This window comes from Pelophylax lessonae, assembly GCF_965119305.1.
Source record: "Pelophylax lessonae genome assembly, chromosome: 2".
NCBI lineage: Eukaryota > Metazoa > Chordata > Amphibia > Anura > Ranidae > Pelophylax > Pelophylax lessonae.
In genome coordinates, this window is record NC_138769.1 from 585,383,790 (window position 1) to 585,404,107 (window position 20,318).

Here is a 20,318-nt window from a genome sequence, read left to right on the forward strand (position 1 = left end):
AGTGTGGCTTTTTAGCTGTCTCTGGAAATAAGAGGACGCCTAGCTGATTCTTTTTTTTGCAAAGCATAGATACACTCATTTATCAAAGCAAAACAACTGATAGCTTGTTCCTAAGCGCAGAGGCATTAATAGGGGCCTTGGGGAGATTATTCAAATCCTTTAATGTGATCCAGCGTCTTCTTTGAAGGCTCACTTGTGTATTGATATGTGTAGCTGAATCTTAAGACAAGCATTGCCCCCAATGATTCATGAAAATGAGTTTCAAGTGGAAAATTGGAGCAGTCAGTCTGTAATCTTCTTTCATATAAACACAACAGGTTTAGAAAAAGGGTCAACGTTGTGCTTATTCTGAACATATATGAAAAAAAATGAAGCAAATTGTATTATTGCCTTTGTTTAGTATAGTATTTTTTCCTTTCTGGAAACAGATTTAAAGGATAAGTTCACCTTGGGGAACATGTTACATGTTTCATCCATTTTTTCCCGCTCCTGCAGCCCTGCAGCTCCTCGGCAGTCTGAGCCCTCTGTGTGACAGCTGTATGGGGAGAAGTTTCCTGCACCAGCTGTCACTTTTTGAAAAAGGCTGAAGTCCTGTGAATGAATCAACAAGTAATGACATCCTTTGTGGCTGTCGGCTTGTAGTCCTCAATGATTCACCCTGCCAGTGTGAAACTGCCTACCTGTAAAATGTACAAGAAGACAGCTTATACTGACAGTCTGCAGGAGCCCTGCATTGCACCAGCGATCTGCTGATAGCCGGTGCAATGCTTTGCAGGCTCCTAAAAATTATAAATGCACATTTTTTATTTTTATATGCAATGTTCTTTTATTTTTATTTTTTTTTTAACCACCTCAATACTGGGCACTTAAACCCCCTTACTTCCAAGACCAATTTTCAGCTTTTAGCGCTGTTGCATTTTGAATGACAATTGCGCGGTCATGCAACACTGTACCTAAACCAAATTTATGTCATTTTTTCCCCACAAATAGTTTTCTTTTGGTGGTATTTGATCACCACCAGGTTTTTTCTTTTTTGGTGCACAAATAAAAAAAGACTGAAAAGTTTGGGAAAAAAAAAAGTTTTTTTGTTTAGGTTATAAAATTTTGTAAATAGATACGTTTTTTCCTGCACTGATGAGCACTGATGACGCCGCACTGACAGGCACTGATGAGGAGACACTGATGGGGTGGCACTGATATGCAGCACTGATAGGTAGCACTGATATGCAGCACTGATGGGCACTGATATGTGGCACTGATAGATAGCACTGATATGCAGCATTGGTGGGCACTGATAGGCAGCGCTGATGGGCACTGATAGGCAGCGCGGATGGGCACTGATAGGCAGCGCGGATGGGCACTGATAGGCAGCGTGGATGGGCACTGATAGGCAGCACTGATGGGGACTGATCGGCGGCACTGATGGGCACTGATAGGCGGCACTGATGGGCACTGATAGGTGGCACTGATCGGCACTGATGGGCACTGATGGGCACTGATAGGCAGCACTGGTGGGCAATAATGGGCACTGGTGGGCGGCACTGATAGATGGCAATAACGGGGCACTGGTGGGCAGCACTGATGGCATTGGTGGGCAGCACTGATAGGGGGGCACCACTGGCAGGCTCTCTGAGCCCTGTTTGCCATCCCTGGTGGCCATGGTGGGCATCCCTGGTGGTCATGGGTGGGCATCCCTGGTTGCTCTAGTGGCACCCCCTCCCCCCCAGGGCTGCACTGGTAATAAATCATCTGATTACCAGCACAGACCCCCCCCTGTGATCAGTGAGTAATTAGAAATACTCACTGATCACCCCGGCTGCAAAATCGATCCTCTCCTCTTCTCCTCACTGACAGGATCTGTCAGGAGGAGAAGAGATCGAAGCCGTTACAACGGCTGTATTGACATTACATGACGGCTGTGATTGGACACAGCCGTCATGTGATCAGGAGGGCCAATCACAGGGCCCTCCTGTCGAGTCTTGTTGCTCTGTGTCCCAGGGACACAGGCACATCGAGATCGCGCCGCTGCCCGTGCCCGCAGCGGCGCGATCTCTCTCCTTCTGAAGGACGTTCCGGAACGTCCGATCAGAAGGACGAGACTCCCACCCGGCCGTATATGTACAATGGCCCGGGTGGGAGGTGGTTAAAGGTGAACTTTTAAAAGGTGAATGGGGTTAGTAATATAGTAATTATTTGAATTTATTGCTTATATTGCTTTTCACAACTCTTCCTGTTCTGATATTGACTAACACACATAGTATATGTTTTGAGACTTCAGCCACAAGAAGTTGCTTGTTCTCCTCCTTACAATGAAATATATTATCAAATCAGCAAACACTGTCAGCATTATACTCATGCTAAGGGGATTTCCTTGTGACATATTAGCTGAAACAGGAAAACGGCAAGCTGGGCAAAGGACTATTTAAAGTTATGGGCTCTTTGTGTGTGATCTTTTCTCCATGACATACAGCGCCTTAAAAAAAGTATGAAAATAAAAGGGAAAGGACAAGCACAACCTCCATAGTGTAGCTAACAAGGTGAACACTTTTATTAATAATTAAAAACACACTCACAAAGTAGCAAAGCAGTGAAAGTCAAAGCTGCTGCCTCTGGAGCCCGGAGCCGCTGTGGAATGACCATGCTTCGGCCGTGAGCAGGGAGAGAAGAGCACAGGTAGGAGGGAGCCGCTGCTGCAGGGAGACTAGAAGAATTGACATGCTTTGAAATGTGTCCCTATCTCCCAGTGCACTCCCAGCGGTGTCAGGCATCCTCTCCATCCGGACTCCAGCTTCTGTCCCTAGTCGGGTTGTATCCCTGCAGCAACGGCTCCCTCCGGCCTGTGCTCTTTTTCCCCTGCTTACGGCCTAAGCAGAGGAATTCCACAGCGGCTCCGGGCTCCAGAGGTAGCAGCTTTGACTTTCAATACATTGCACAAGCTCCCCATTTGTGAGTGTGTTTTTAATTATTAATAAATATTGTTCACCTTGTTTACCACACTCTGGAGGTTGTGCGCGTGTCCTTTTCTTTTTGTTTACACAGTGTCCGAGCAATCACCCGTGACTGTTTCAAGCTGCACCTTCTAGCTAGTAATCAGTGGCAATGTGTATAGTCCTTTGGGCTACCCGCCTCATTGTTTTTATATTTTGTAACTCCGTTTTAACTTTGCAACTTTTGCAATAACCCTTATGACTTGTTACACGTGCATTTCCTTGAGACCCTTTCATTCCCACCAATGAGTTAGTCGCCATCACACTTGGCACATTTACACAACTTCTTCAGAGGGCAGTTGACAGGGATTGAGGAGACGTTGTGGGGCCTATTTTAACATTTCTACATTTTATACAATACTTGCTTTGCAGTGGGCTTTACAACTATACCTCCCAGGTAAAGCGCTGCTGGGCAGTTTTTCCTGCTCCTTGTTTTTTGTCTCAGTCCTTGAAAAAGTATTCATACCCCTTTAAAAATTTTCACATTTTGTCATGTTACAACCAACAACATAAATGTATTTTATTGGGATTGTATGTTATAGACCAACACAAAGTGGCGCATAATTGTGAAGTGGACGAAAATTAATAAATGGCTTTCAAAATGTTTACAAATAAATATCTGCAAAGTGTGGCGTGCATTTGTATTCAGCCCCCTTTACTCTGATACCCCTAACTAAATTCTAGTGGAGCCAACACCTTCAGAAGTCACCTAGTTAGTAAATAGAGTCCACCTGTGTGTAACTTAATATCAGTATAAATGCAACTGTTCTGTGAAGCCTTCAGAGGTTTGTTAGAAAGCCTTAGTGAACAAACAGCATCACGAAGGCAAAACATTTACATTTTTGGTTGTAACATTACAAAATGTGGAAAAGTTCAAGGGGTATAAATACTTTTTCAAGTCATTGTACACTGCCTTTTCTGTGCAATGTCATCTCGGTAGAAGCAGGACAGTTTCCCCTCCCAGCAGGCCATCGGTAAAACGGTGAGCAGCACAGTAGTGACATCACCACATCTCACTCCACAAAATTGCAATGCTACTTCACAGGAGAAACTCACAGCAAAATGTAGATTTGTCTAGGCACCGCTTAGCCACAAAAAAACGTTTCTAGATGTTCCCTATTATATAGCAGAGCTTCGCTTTTTTTTTTTTAGTATAATTCCATTTTAAATATATCTGTTCTGGAATCATTTGCATTATTCCAGTGCGCATTAGGCACCAGCAGCTATCTCACTCATTTTTTAAATTTGTGTGTGCCAGCCCCAGTTGAAAAAAAAAATGTTCTGCCAGGAACAAAAAAAAAAGGAAGGAATTGCAGCATGTGCTGATCTTTAGGAAGTCTCTGTCTACCTTTTTTTTTTTTTTTTTTTTTTTTTTTTAGGCCTAATGCACACTGGACATTATAAAAAAGCCAGTAGCATTAGCTGTAGAAAGCTGTAGATGTAGAGTGAGTTTTTCAATGTTTTTGCTGTAGTGTTTTTGGCGTTCTTTTAACTGTAGCGTTTTTTAGCAAGACTACACTCCCATAAAAGCTTATGGCTGAAAAACGCTGATAAATGCCGAATAGATGCGTTTTACAGCTTGTATCAGAGTTAGAGCATTTTTACAGCTGAAAACTCCTTTACACAGCTTCCCAACCGCCCGCCGCCTATTTACTGCGACAGTGCGGCCCTCCTGCGCAAACTAACCTAGACCTACGTCGGCCGCAGGCCTGACGCTAGGGGGGCCTCCCGCCCTCACTCGGCAGCGAGGACTCCGATGCATGGGGCAGGCGGCTCCGATTGCCACCTGACACCCACGATCGCTCCCCGCTGGGAGAGAACAACGGTCAGCTGTTGTAAACACAGCTGACCGTTCTTCTCCCTGGAATATGCTATATAGGATCACAGGTCTCTATTATCATTTCACAAGCCACGTCCCCCCCACAGTTAGAATCACTCCCCTAGGCTCACATTTAACCCCTTGATCACCCACAGTGTTAACCCCTTCCCTGCCAGTGTCATTATTACAGTAACAGTGCATATTTTTAGCACTGGTTATTGTAGTAATGTCACTGGTACCCCTAAAAGTGTCAAAAATGTCAGTTGGGGGTCCGATCTGTCTGCCGCAATGTCACAGTCCCATTAAAAATCGCAGATCGCCGCCATTACTAGCAAAAAAAAAAAAAAATACAATAAAAATTACATAAATCTTTCCCATAGTTAGTAGACGCGATAACATTTGCGCAAACCAATCAAAATACGCTTATTGTGATTTTTTTTTTTATACCAAAAATATTTAGCAGAAAACAAATTGGTCTAAAATGTAAAAAAAAAATTTTTTTTTGAGAATGTTATTTAGCAGAAAGTGAAAAAATATTTTTTTTTTTTTTTTTTAGAATTGTCGCTTTATTTTTGTTTAGATCGCAGGTGACCAAATACCACCAAAAGAAAGCTCTATTTGTGGGGAAAAAAGAACATAATTTTTTTTTGGGTACTTCGTCGCACGACCGCGCAATTGTCCGTTAAAATAACGCAGTGCCGAATCACAAAATATGGCCTGGTCATTAAGGGGGAAAATCTTCCGATCCAGAATTAGTTAAAACCCACTACTTCTTGGTTGGTTTTTCCATCCAGAAAATGCCCCTGCCAAAAGCTGCTGATAACAGCCTATGTGTGCATGGACACATGGGATAACGCGCTGGGGAGTTTACTGGCTGCAGAAAAAAAACATCTGACACCAAAAACAGCAGCTGTAAAAACGCCCAATGTGCACGAGGCCTTAAAGTATTACCAAACATGACTACAATGCAAGTGGTCAGCATAGCCCTGATGGGAATAAAGGGCAATACAAGAATAAGCATCAAATTCCACAAAAAAGGAACTTTACGATAGCAGTTATTGCGCACCTGACTATGACACAGAGAAAAAAAAACAATGTACATACAGTGCCTTGCGAAAGTATTCGGCCCCCTTGAACTTTGCAACCTTTTGCCACATTTCAGGCTTCAAACATAAAGATATAAAACTGTTATTTTTTTAATCAACAACAAGTGGGACACAATCATGAAGTGAAACGAAATTTATTGGATATTTCAAACTTTGTTAACAAATAAGAAACTGAAAAATGAGGCGTGCAAAATTATTCAGCCCCTTTACTTTCAGTGCAGCAAACTCTCTCCAGAAGTTCAGTGAGGATCTCTGAATGATCCAATGTTGACCTAAATGACTAATGATGATAAATAGAATCCACCTGTGTGTAATCAAGTCTCCGTATAAATGCACCTGCACTGTGATAGGTCAGTTTAAGGCGCAGAGAGCATCATGAAGAACAAGGAACACACCAGGCAGGTCCGAGATACTGTTGTGGAGAAGTTTAAAGCCGGATTTGGATACAAAAAGATTTCCCAAGCTTTAAACATCCCAAGGAGCACTGTGAAAGTGGTAATATTGAAATGGAAGGAGTATCAGACCACTGCAAATCTACAAAGACCTGGCCGTCCCTCTAAACTTTCAGCTCATACAAGGAGAAGACTGATCAGAGATGCAGCCAAGAGGCCCATGATCACTCTGGATGAACTGCAGAGATCTACAGTTGAGGTAGGAGACTCTGTCCATAGGACAACAATCAGTCGTATACTGCACAAATCTGGCCTTTATGGAAGAGTGGTAAGAAGAAAGCCATTTCTTAAAGATATCCATAAAAAGTGTCGTTTAAAGTTTGCCACAAGCCACCTGGGAGACACACCAAACATGTGGAAGAAGGTGCTCTGGTCAGATGAAACCAAAATCAAACTTTTTGGCAACAATGCAAAATTTTATGTTTGGCGTAAAAGCAACACAGCTCATCACCCTGAACACACCATCCCCACTGTCAAACATGGTGGTGGCAGCATCATGGTTTGGGCCTGCTTTTCTTCAGCAAGGACGGGGAAGATGGTTAAAATTGATGGGAAGATGGATGGAGCCAAATACAGGACCATTCTGGAAGAAAACCCGATGGAGTCTGCAAAAGACCTGAGACTGGGACGGAGATTTGTCTTCCAACAAGACAATGATCCAAAACCTAAAGCAAAATCTACAATGGAATGGTTCACAAATACACATATCCAGGTGTTAGAATGGCCAAGTCAAAGTCCAGACCTGAATCCAATCGAGAATCTGTGGAAAGAACTGAAAACTGCTGTTCACAAATGCTCTCCATCCAACCTCACTGATCTTGAGCTGTTTTGCAAGGAGGAATGGGCAAAAATTTCAGTCTCTCGATGTGCAAAATTGATAGAGACATACCCCAAGCGACTTACAGCTGTAATCGCAGCAAAAGGAGGCGCTACAAAGTATTAACTTAAGGGGGCTGAATAATTTTGCATGCCCAATTTTTCAGTTTTTTATTTGTTAAAAAAGTTTGAAATATCCAATAAATTTTGTTCCACTTCATGATTGTGTCCCACTTGTTGTTGATTCTTCACAAAAAATTACAGTTTTATATCTTTATGTTTGAAGCCTGAAATGTGGCAAAAGGTCGCAAAGTTCAAGGGGGCCGAATACTTTCGCAAAGCACTGTACATATCTTGTACAGATTATAATCAAATGCCTATTCCCACAAGATTGCAGGAGGAACATGTACAGTGCATAAAGCCTGGTACACACTATGAGTTTTCTTTTTCCTTTAACCCAGCGGGTATGCGAAGTTAGTATAGTGATCACTCCCGCTGAGCTGTTGTGTTCTGACAGGGGACGGCCTCCCCGCCAAAACACTCGGATCAGTGCTCTCCGCCATTGGCGCTGATCGGGAGTCGGTCAGCTGTTCAGCCCCTGTGTATGGGTCATTGTGTTACCTCTAGATAGTTTATTTACCTACTCAAAGAGATATAACTCTCACTCTGATACAGTAGACATATCGTTTACCCAGGCTCACCCTTCTTTATTAGATTTTGCTGGAACCCCTCTACTGACATATGTGGCCTCATAAAGGGGCAAGGCTTTATTTATTAATGCCTTCTAGGCTGTCATAGTCGGGGCAGTGGATTTTTTCCATGAAAGAATAATGAGTTTCCTGGCATAGTAAACAATAGAGTTAAGGCCCGTACACACGATAAGAAATTCGGAAGGGAAATTTCGTCCGACGACCGATCTGCCGATTTTCGGATTGTTAGTATGGTGCTTTCGACAGCCGACTCCGACTTTTCGGCTAACAAAATCCTGATGTGCAGGCATTAAAATTTTTGTCCTCCGTCAACACACTCCGATTTTCGTCTCATTAGTACAGATTTCGACTGGGAAAAATCTTATGAGCAACACTAGGCATGCTCAGAGATGAAAGAACACATAGAAAGCAATCCAACACATGACATCACTTCTGAAGTAGAATTCTGTCGTACGGGAAAATTTCGTATGAAAATAACCTCTTCACTTTCCACATCAGACTAGCATGCCACAAATAACGGACGACGGATCGTTCGATAATCTTACCGTGTGTACAAGGCTTTAGGAGAGTGTGGATCACCTTTGGCCAAAGGGTCTACCATTCCCAACAAGCAAATCTCAACAGAAGGGTGAATGCTTTATCATCATAACTGAAATTTGTCTTGCTTAATTCACTGATCTGTAACAAGCATGCAGTTAATAAAGTCGGAGTGAAAATTGATCTCTTCTGAGTCAGTGACCTGGAAAATTCAAAAAACCAACACAGCAGCCAAGCAATCGGCATTCTGAGTAGGAGATTTTAGCAGTTTAAACCTAACTTAGCATAGGTTTTCTTTTAAACATGCAATGTGTTTTTTTAGTGTTTCGTTGCTGTTGGCTGCAGATGCCTTAAAAAACGGTGAAAAACCAATTCCTTTGTTGATCTCAGAAAATCTGATATGGCTGTAAATGCACTGAACCGTATAACCTGTTTAGAATTTATATTTAAAATAATATTAACACAGTACCTCCCTAAACGCTGCACAACGTATAGGGGGTTATCAAATTATTCGCAGTATGTTGAGTTGCAGCATTATCGTCTGATTTTCATAAAACATAGCCAGTCTTATTCTCACTACTTAAATCTACCAGTAATTCCTTTTTAACCTCCAGCCCCAATAACTTTTTTTAACATAGGGGCAATATTGACTATGTTCTCTTTAAACTTCACTTTAATACACTCACACAAACTAGTTTTATCGACTCCATAGTAACATAAATTTTCCACATCCAGCCCATCCCCTCTGATGATATAGTTACATTGATAGTACTTGGCTATATCATACCCAGGCTTAACTGTTGTAACACCAGCCTCTTTGGCCTTCCAGTGAACAGACTAGCTCCACCACAAGTAATCTTGAATTATCAGCTTTTCTTAGTCTTAAAATGCTAGTGCTCTCTGTCTCTTCACTGGCCGGCAGTTATGTAGAAAACTCATACCTACAAACCTTTCTCAACCTAGCTCCACCTTACAAATCCACCATACTTGTTCAACTAGTACTCCTATAAACAAACTCCACACACAATCTCCTCATTGTCTCCACTCCAGTCACCTATTAAAGAACACTAGCACCTATAGGCCTTCTCATTTACCACCACCTTTCCTGGGCATACCAGCTTTCAAAAATGTTGACTGACATATTTATTAACTTCAGGGAACTGTCCCTACATGTTCTAAAACCACTTCAATTGTTCCTGTTCCAGAAAGAAAAACAGTGTTATGCCTGAAGGACTATCGCACAATAGAACTAACCCCAATAATTATGAAATGCTGCAAAAGGCTGGCCATAGTACATATAAATAAGACCATTGACTTCAGAGTGGGGGTTCTCTAGTAGAAAAAAAAAATTAAGATTTTTACATGTATGAGAGAAGTGTCAGAATTGGCTTGGGCAACACATGGTTAAAGTTTTTTTGGAGGGTGGGGGGAAATGAGTACTGATTTTTAACAGTATCCACTCCTACTTTTGCAATCCTCACCAAGGCAAGAATTGGGTGTGCGTGCCAATGTCTGTACAGTGTGCCCACATAAGTTAGTGTGTTCAGGCAAATATGCATTCAGTTGTTATGATGCTAGACCTACACTGTGCGTTGTAGCACATACATGGGCTCATTGACTTCAGATACCATTGACGCTCTCATAAAGGTTCGTGGAGATGTGACAGGTGTTTATCATCTTTGATGCAAAGGAGGAACAATTTAAAAAGATGGAAAGGATTAGGGATAGAAAAGAGATTAGAGACTACACTTTTAATTGTATTTTCTCTGTCGCTCATTGACAGACGTAGTCCTCCTTGATTAATATCAACTCGGGTTATACTGCCCTCTACAGGAGTAGGACTAGACAGGAAAGAAAACGTTCTGGCCACACCCTAGGGGCAGTCCCAGAGGGTATATCCTCTCACTTCCTGCTACAGCAAATCAGTTTTTTTCTGTCTAGTTAGGACTAAGGACCTAGATTCCTTGCTAGGATCTTCGGTCCTGGCAGGATTTTTTTAGAAATACTTTTTTTAGACAACTTTTTTTCTCCAGTGTTCCTGTGAGATCTTCAAGCAAGTACGCTGAAACTGGGCGACGGGCTGGATGTTGAGATCCAGCGGTCACCCCAGTTCAGCCTACGAGCGCGTGCAGGCCATAGCTCCGCGCTGGGTCAGCCGCGACAAAGTCCCACTGGACGGGGACTGACCCTGCGAGTTAAATGTCTCGCCTGGATGCCAATGACCAACAGAGTCACGGCGTCCGTATTGGTCGACAGCCCCCCCACCCCGGTGGAGAGGGGTTCTGTCAGGAGTTGGCGCCCGCCTGGTTCCGGTATGGTGAGTAGAATGTTCCCCCTCTCCCCCTGTCGGGTTTGTTGGTGGACGCGGGCCCCTCTCTGGGATGGTCGGACATTCAGTTTCTGGGTCTCCCCTCTATCCTATAACAGGTCACAGATCCCCCAATTTGAGTGTGATTTTTGTGAATAGAAACCAGGAGGCTTGGTTTGGGAACTGACTATCTAAAGTCACTATATGACTGTAAGGGTGACTGAAGTCAGTGGCAGACTACTAAAAGGCATTACTATTGAGGTATAGAGGTATCCTACCTGTCTAGTGTGTACACAGGCCGATGCCTATGCCTGAGTTACTGCAGCCACAGATCGCCATCCCTCCAGAAAGTTGGTCACTTCCACAGGCCGCACAGCCTCCCGCAGGCCGAGGACACCTCCCGCAGGCCGAGGCACTTCCGCAGGCCGCACAGGCCGAATGCACTCATCCCGCAGGCCGCTGCTAACTTGCAAGCCGCCGCTATCCTACACAGGCCGCCGCCATTTTCCTGCAGATCGCACGAGGCCGCCATATTGGCATAGCCTCGTGTCTCCAGCATGGGGGCGGCCATGTTTGAGGTGACCAAACACCTTGTGGAGTAATTGGGAGGCGCCGGAAGGCGTGTAAAGGGGCGGAGCCACCTCCTTGGCCCAGGGAAAGCAAGCCAAAGACTTCCTGTCTGTAACAGACAGTGCTGGAAGCAGGTTGATAAGAAACTTCTGTGCATCAGGTGAGCCTTGGGGTCTCTCTCTCTCTCTCTTTCTGAGGGGTCCAAGCAGGTAGACTGAGGGGCGCTACTGCGCTGGGGGACTAAGTTAAAAAAAAAAAAAAAAGATGTTTTTTTCTTGCAATTAATTTTTTTGTGTTTGCTGGCAAGTGTCTTGTTACATGAACCCTGCCACACATGTATCCCCACCTGATCCCCTCAGGGTGGCCGCAGGACCCTCCAGTACCCCACTTGTGATGATGCATTATCAGCAGTTTTGGAGTCTTTGGTATCCCGGGTGGAGGTAGCCTGTCAGGGACGGGGGTCAAGAAGAGCGACCCCCGCCTACCCCTATGTCATCTGATACCTCAGATACGGATTCTGAGCTGGTCATTGCAGTCCCTTTTCTGGGGTTGTTGTCTCAGGTACGGTCTCCTCAGACAGTAAGGAGGACGCTTCTGCCTCCGCCATAGCACAAGAAGCGTTGGTGGAAGCACTAGTTGTGTCTGTCCGGGAAACCTTAAATCTTGAGGTTACACCGGCAGAGGTAGCTGAGACTCATATTCCTTTTTTGGGCAAGCCTACCAAAATGGTGAAGGGTTTCCCTTGCCCAAATAGGGTCGTCTGTAAATGAGCCCTGCTATTTCCAAACGCATTGCTAGGCGCTATCATTTTGAGGAATCCCTCATTACAAAGATGGACGGTACCACCAATAGTGGACTCACCGGTTTCCAGACTAAATGAAGCCACTGTTATCCCGTTGGATTGACAGAATGGGCCCCACCCATCTCTAGGGTGGGGGGACGTCTTCACTGGTTTCCGGATCCAGGGCTTTCCAGAATCCCGGATAAAGGGGTTCGCAAGGTCATATGGTCGGGATACAAGATCGAGTTTCGATCACTTCCACCGGTGCGATTCTTCCCTTCCAATAGTCGACATCCCTGGGTCGCTTAAAAGCTTTGCGGGGGACAGCTTGATACAACAAGCAGTGGTAGTTACCATTCCTTGGAGGAGTTCTAGTCGAACTTGTTCACAATGCCCAGGAAAAAGGGCTAGGTGCGTCCAATTCTGGTCTTGGAAGAGATGGAGTCCATCCATACAGTGGTGGCCTCCCTGCATCAGGGGGATTTCCTGGCGTCCATAGACATTTAGGATGCCTATCCTTATATCCCCATCTTCGCAGGACATCAGCGTTTTCGTTGCTTTTCCCAAAGATCATCCCTAGTTCCCACCAGGAGACTGAACTATCTGGGCCTAATTTTGGATACATCCTTGGCAAGAGTGTTTCTCCATGCGGAGAAACTCCAGAAGATTCAGTCAATGATTTGGATGTTGCTGTCCGTCAACTGGCTGGGATTGATGGTCGCCTGCTTAGAGGCGAGGAAATTCTTCTCATATGGAATCGGAATCCCGATTCCCTGGACAATCGGATCCGATTGAGTGAGCGGACCAGGGAGGCTCTGGTCTGGTGGCTTCGGTCTCCGATGCTCAGCCAGGGGAAGTCATTTCTTCTGATAAATTCCAGGTTACCGATAGATGTGTTGGAACTGAGAGCGATCAGACTTTGTCTGATTTACTGGACCAAGCAGCTCCAGGGCAGCCCGGTTCGGATCCAATCGGACTATGCCACGGTCATGACTTAGGTCAATCACCAAGGGGCACCAAGAGTGCCCTGGCGGCCATAGAAATGGCCAACATTCTTATTGGGGGAACAGTTGTTCCAGTTCTCTCCGTGATATTTATCACGGGGGTGGACAGGCAGATTATTTCAGCCGTCAGATTCTGGATCAAGAGGAATAGTCTCTCCATCCAGAGGTATTTCACCAGCTGTCCCTTCATTGGGGCACCCCGGATATGGATCTGTTGGTAGGTTGGCTCAACAGGGCTCGCACCCGCGATCCTCTAGCGGACGCAGCAGACGCGCTGAACGGCCTGTAAAGGCAGTATCAGCTACTATATGTCTTCCCCCCCTCTCAAATTGCTGCTGAGATTTCTCCGCAGGATAGAGGTGGAGGGAACTCCAGTCATCCTGGAAATTCCGAGCTGGCCTCGTCAAGCCGGGTACGCCGACTTGGACAGGCTAGTCGCGGACGCTCCTTGAAGACTTCCTCTCAGGGAGGATCTGCGGTCTCAAGGACCGATCTTCCATCGTGCTTTACAGTCGCTGGTTTTAATGGCCTGGCTATTGAGACCCAGGTACTGAAAGGATTTTACGGTAAGATTTTACAAAAATCCATTTATTAACTGGCAAACATCGAAGCTTGATGACAATGATTTATTATTACATTGTTTAAAATGTGCTGTCACACTCATCTGAAGGGACAATTTTCAAATGGTTCAAAATCGGATAAAGCAAATCATTTGCTTGCTGCAATTAGCCGAGTAAATGCAAGAGTTCCCAGAAAAACCCTGGAGGGCTCAGCTCTGCCGTTTATAACAAGCTCTTTCGCAGTGCCAGTCAGACACAGGGCACAATTAGCATGGAGTAGCTGCAGTAGTTGTGTGTAATGTCATTAAATGGCTTAATCATATGAATTCACAGACCAATATTCCGTTTCTGGAACTTTCTTTTGGTTATTATTTATTTTACTAATACACTGTGTACTTAATTAACAGTGAAATAATTATTTTTATCCGTTTTTGCACGTGTTCTTAAGAAAGATAGAAGACAGTTTTTATATAAGATTAGTTAAGAGTTTTGCCACTAAGAACACATGGGCTGATTTACTAAAACTGAAGAGTGCAAAATCTGGCGCAGCTCTGTCCGGTAGCCAATCAGCTTCTAACTTCAGCTTGTTCAATTTAACTTTGACAATACAACTTGGAAGCTAATTAGTTTCTGTGCAGGGTTGCACCAGATTTTGCACTCTGCATGGGTATTAGAAAAGTGGTACTTTTGCGCTGCTCTGAGGCCTGTGTAACTTGCCTTGTTTATTATGGTCTACTGTCTGTGTATGTTGATATCTATGCCGTAGCTCCTGCGTGGGTGCTCGGTTTATCATAATATTTGAAACTCACTAAAAAGATTTAATAAAAAGTATGGTAATATATTTATATATAAAACAAAAAAGGAAAGCACCCTCGGCTCGTGCGCAAAAGCAGATGCGCACATAGATCCCATACGCATAGGTAAACCTTGATTGCACCACACATGTGGGTATTGCCATGAACATTAGCGTTAGATCAATAATTCTAGTACCAGAGCTCACGTTTAACTCCAAATTGGAAACCCTTAAATACTTTTAAAGCTCTTCCTATAGACAATTTTAGGTACCATAGTTGCCATTTCACAAGCATGCACAATTAATCCTATCATCTGTGGGATATATTTATATGATGCAAAATCATCTTTTATATATTTTATGAAAAAATGGGTATTATATTGTGTTTGTGTGCACTAAAATTGCTTTAAGGTAATTGTAAAGTCTCATTTAAAAAAAATAAAATAAAAATAACAAACATGGTATACTTACATGCTCTATGCAGTTGGTTTTGCACTAAGTGGGTGTGGGGGCACCCGATCTGAGTCACAGCTCCCCTTGTCCATTCAGACACAGACCTGTGATCCGGGCCCGTCCCCTCTCTCTCCTGATTGGCTGAATGATTTTGATTGAAAGCAGCGGGAGGCAATTGCGCCGTGCTGCTGTCTTAGCCAATGAGGAGGGAAGTCCCGAGTAGCTGAGAAACTCCTGCCACATTGCTTGATAAAGATGGGATAAGGTTAGTGTGAGGGGGGCTGCTGCATACAGAAGGTTTTTTATCTTAATACATAGAATGCATTAAGATAAAATCCTCTCGCCTTTAGAATCCCTTTAAGTGTAATTTTTCCAGAAAATTTGTGTTTAACAGCTGCGCAAATATAGTGCAAACAAAAGAAATTGCAATAACCAACATTTTATTCTCCAGGGCCTCTGCTTTCAGAAAATATATAATGTTTGGAGATTCTAAGTAATTTTCTAGCCAAAAAAATGCTGATTTTTAACATGTAAAATATCAAAATTGCTTTTGTAGGCAAGCGGTTAAAGTAAACACAAGTTCACCATATTTACTCTCATATGTTTTGATAGGTGAACAACTTCTACCCCTTTAGTAGGTCAGCCACCACTAGCTGTTAATCTGAAAAAATTCTACTTTTTTTTATTATTGTTTACCAAGCGGTAAGCACAGTGATGGCAGGCAATGTATACATTCAATATGGAAGCATTAAGAAAAATACTGATTTGTTTCCAGTAGTAGTAATAGGATATAATTATCGTTTTTTGTTTAAATTAGACCTGTCACAAACATGGACCATTTAAACTGAACATATGATGAAAAAATACATACCTTCAGTAAAATACCCATGTCAAGATAATCAATAATCCACATATAGAGGCAGTTACAGATCTTGATTTTCTACTATTACCTATTGTTTTAAATTTACTGGGTTTACATCTGTCCTGTATGCAGGCTGGCACTGCACCCCGGGTCTGTATGGAAAGCTTTTATTGCAAACAGCGTAAAACATCAAAAGTGTAGTCCCCTTATGCGTTTCTGCCTCCCAAGGCCTAGTGGAATCACATCTTTGTAGTGCATTTTAGGTATTAACATGTGTTTTGATTAAAGGAGAAGTACAGCCAAAGCTTTTTTGGCTGTACTTCTATGGATCCTGGAAGTGCAGTTAGTTTTGCACTCCTGTAACCCATTTTCAGCAGAGAGGGGGCTGAAGTCCACTCTCTGCTGACGTCGCAGAAGTTGGTCCAGGCACCGCTTAATCATGACAATGGATTCCGGATCTGCCAGATCCCTGGACTGACACCCGGCTCAGCCTCTCAGCGAGCGGCTGAGAGCCTGTGTCGGCCACTCCGCTCCCTCCACAGCCCAGTGCTTCAATGAGCAAGGAGGGGGCAGAGCAGAGAGGTGCTGACTAACAGTCAGCCGCTCTTTGCTCACGGAGCTGTGAGAACCGAGTGATCAGCAGTGTTCCTTCGCTTGGTTCTCAGTGAAGAGGCGCCGGGGGACAGATGCAGCATCGGACCGATACTGCATAAACCTAGGTAAGTATGAATGAAAAAAAAAAACCCAGAAACCCATACATCCCTTTCAAAGCACATCAAAGATGCAGCAAGCAAAATTTTTTATAACACACCACACCAAAGTGCATGTAAAATGCACCGGTATAAGCAGGGTGTAAGGGCGCATTCACACCTATGTGTTGTGCGATAATACAGCAGTGGATTGGTTAGATGTGAATTGGCCCTAAAGGCTTTTACACATCCATCAGCTCAATTTACTACAATCTACAGTGAATTATTTTTCTTTATTTTGTTATCATTTATGTTGCATATCAAAACCAATTTATTATTATTCATTGTTGGGGTTAATGTACTATAAATTAGCATTTTATGACAATTAATATCGGTTGCACACCTAGGTGATATTCAAGGTGGCTAAATATTATACAATTTTCTTATTCAATTTCCTTTAGATTTAACTTTAACCACTTGCCGACTGCCACACGACTATATACGGCGGCAGTCAGCCTCTCCTGGGCAAAGTGATGTACCGGTACGCCACAAGCCTCTAGGCTTCCACCACCGCTTGTTCCCTGACATCCCGGCGCATGTGACCGGCGGCTCCGATGTCCGCCGGCCACTCGCGATCTCTCCGCAGGAGAGGGAGAAAGACAGATGGCTGATGTAAACACAGCTATCTGTCATTCTCCCTTAGATAATCACTGAGGCTATACGATCCTGCTATGTAGGATCGTATGTCTCTGTGATGATCTAGCAAGCCACGCCCCCTGACAGTTAGAATCACGCCCCTAGGACACACTTAACCCCTTGATCACCAATAAAGTTAACCCCTTCCCTGCCAGTGTCATTTTTACAGTAACAGTGCATATCTATAGCATTGATTACTATAGTAATGTCACTGGTACCCCCAAAAGTGTCAAAAATGTCAGTCAAGGGTCCGATCTGTCTGCCGCAATGTCGCAGTCCTGCAAAAAAATTGCAGATCGCCGCCATTACTAGTTAAAAAAAACAATTATAATGACATAAATCTTTCCTGTAGTTAGTAAACGCAATAACTTTTGCGCAAATCATTCAAAATACGCTTATTGTGATTTTTTTTTTTACCAAAAAATATGTAGCAGGAAACAAATTGGTCTAAAATGTTAAAAAATTTTGATTTTTACATTTTTTTTTTTGAGAATTTCATATAAAAAATGTGAAAAATACTGTTATTTTTTTCAAAATTGTCGCTCTTTTTTTGTTTACAGCGCAAAAAGTAAAAATTGCACAGGTGATCAAATACCACCAAACGAAAGCTCTGTTTGTGGGGAAAAAAAGAACGTCAATTTAATTTGGGTACAGCTTCGCACGACCGCGCAATTGTCCGTTACAGTCACGCAGTGCCGAATCGCAAAATAGGGCCTGGTCTTTGAGCAGCCAAAATCTCTGGGGCTTAAGTGGTTAACTATGTTGTGCAGGGGCCTGCCTGATTGCATATAGATTGAAAGTGTTTAGGTTTGACCTCATATTATATGGTTTTAGTAAATCCAAAAGAAAAAATGTACAAGAAAATTGCATAATGTTGGGCAGCCTTAATTTCATGAGCTCATGAGAAAACTATCAAAGGACAAAATAAAGCATACTGTTAAAACAATTGGTACCTAGTAGTTTGACACCTAATCATTTGAACATGCTCACAGTCAGGGAGAGCATAAAGCCTAGTGCACACGGGCTTAATGTCGGGTAGAGCTGCACGATTAATCGTATGAAAATCGCGATCTCGATTCACCCCCCCTGACGATCTAAACCTGACATATTCTCGATTCTTTGCATAGCTAAGGGAGCAGAGAAAACAGCTGTGGAAAACTCCCAGTAACTATAAACAAAATTATTACATTGTATCTTTCCTCCTGCAAACGCCTATCAGCATTAAGTCTCCCAGTAAATATAAACAAAATGATTACATTTGTATCTTTTCCTTCCCTCTGCCAGGGAGAAAGGAAGTTTAACCTCTTAAAGACTGGACCTTTCTCTGACACTTGTTGCTTGCAAGTTAAAATCATTTTTTTTTGCTAGAAAAGTACTTAGAACCCCCAAACATTTTATATATTTTTTTAGCAGAGACCCTACAGAATAAAATGGCGATTGTTGTAATATTTTATGTCACACTTTATTTGCGCAGCAGTCTTTCAAACGCAATTAATAAACTTTAATGAATAAAAAAAAAAACGTAACAGTAAAGTTATCCCAATTTTTTTTGTTACACAGAGAATCGTGAGAGAATCGTGATCTTTATTCCAAGCTAAAAAATCGTGATTCTCATTTTGGCCAGAATCGTGCAGCTCTAATGTCGGGTGGCATCTGCCAATAATTTCTGCTGGTTCAATAGAAACCAGCTGACATTCGGCACGTGTGTACGGCAACCGGTCCAAATAGCCGGCTTTTGTGGAAGGGTCATGACCGAAAAAGGTCTGCTAAGCGGCTTCTATTCATTGCTCTCAGCCAATGGCTGAGAGTGCTGACTGGAATGTTCTGGCTGGAGGGAGGGGCACTGACTGCAGGCCCTCCCCTGTCAGAAAACAATAGTCCAGCAGGGGAGATTGCTGTCCTAACATTGGATTGTTAGTACAGTGGCTCCAACCTGAGCTGTCAGTTCTAGTAGTGCTTACAAGGCTTAAGAATGGCCTCATTTATGTTTGCCATATTGTCTAACTTCAGTATAGTCTGCAGGATGGTCCACAGCCTGTCTTTACTGTCATTTCAGGGTGCCAGTAAAACAAGGCTAGCTCAACAGAATTACAAATTCTATGGCAGATTAAACAGTTTACACATATACTGTAAGTATTGCTTTAATAGAGCAATATGCAAATACAAAAGCAGGAATCAAGTACCAGGAAACTTCCGTTGAAGGTCAAAGCTGAAAAATAGAAATCACATTTAGTATGAGTATGGTAACACTATCAGTATTGTCTTATATTGCGGTGAGGACTAATTCCATTGCTGTATGCAAACAAATCAAGATGTCTTTTGGTTGTTTCATTTGCAGACTTGATCTTGGACCACCAGGATTCTGCTGGGGAGTTAGGAGATAATATCCGAGTCAAGGTGAAGGAAGCACTGCTGAAGAAACATCACCATCAAATAGAGAAGAAACGCAACAATCTTATTCCTATGGTGCGCTCCTTTGCAGAGGTTGGAAAGAAGCAGTCAGAGCCTCATTTACTAGACAAAAATAGTAAGTTTCTTTTAAAACATACTGGCTGTGTCCATAAAGTGTCAGGAGACCTCAGGTGGGGGGGCACTGTTTTTATACCTATTGTTCCATCTTCATTTACTCTGCCCAATAAAACAGCTCTCTTGGGGTATGTACCACTGATAAATAAAATTATGTCTATTAGCTTAAAATGTAAATTACACATTTTCTCATTTTAATAAATTCTCATTGGAGGTTTTCTATAACTGTATCCAACTACCAGGTGGCACAGATAATGCATTTAACTATACGTACTGATTTCATTTTATAAAATTAACATACTGTATGATACATTTTTATAATTTAATAATCATAACTGGCCCCTGTGTAAAGGGATCTTCCACACTTGATCACCCAAGGGAGGTTGGTAGGCCCCAAGACAGCACTACAAGAAATTCCCAAAAAAGGGGTTTATCAGTTACTTTAGGACGATGGGCAGTGCCATGCAATTTATTATGTAATATCCCAATGCCAACTGTAGATCCAGAAACACTGGTTTAAAGCACAGATACGATGTTTTAGTTTCCTTTGGCCAACTTTACCATAACTTGGTAGGTTATACTTTTTCGTGCTAAAACTAGGCTGTATCTGTGTACTATAGACTAGGGCAGTGATGGTGGACCTTGGCAC

The 20,318-nt window shown here is 43.0% G+C and overlaps 1 protein-coding gene across 1 annotated transcript in view; it reads left to right on the plus strand.

Annotated features, from left to right (window-relative positions):
• LOC309545584 (electroneutral sodium bicarbonate exchanger 1) overlaps nucleotides 1–20,318 on the plus strand; it is a 414,564-nt gene that overhangs the window by 269,076 nt on the left and 125,170 nt on the right. The window contains exon 6 of the mRNA XM_082244814.1: nucleotides 19,482–19,670. Coding sequence (XP_082100940.1) covers nucleotides 19,482–19,670 — 189 coding nt within the window. The remainder of the gene's footprint in view (nucleotides 1–19,481; nucleotides 19,671–20,318) is intronic.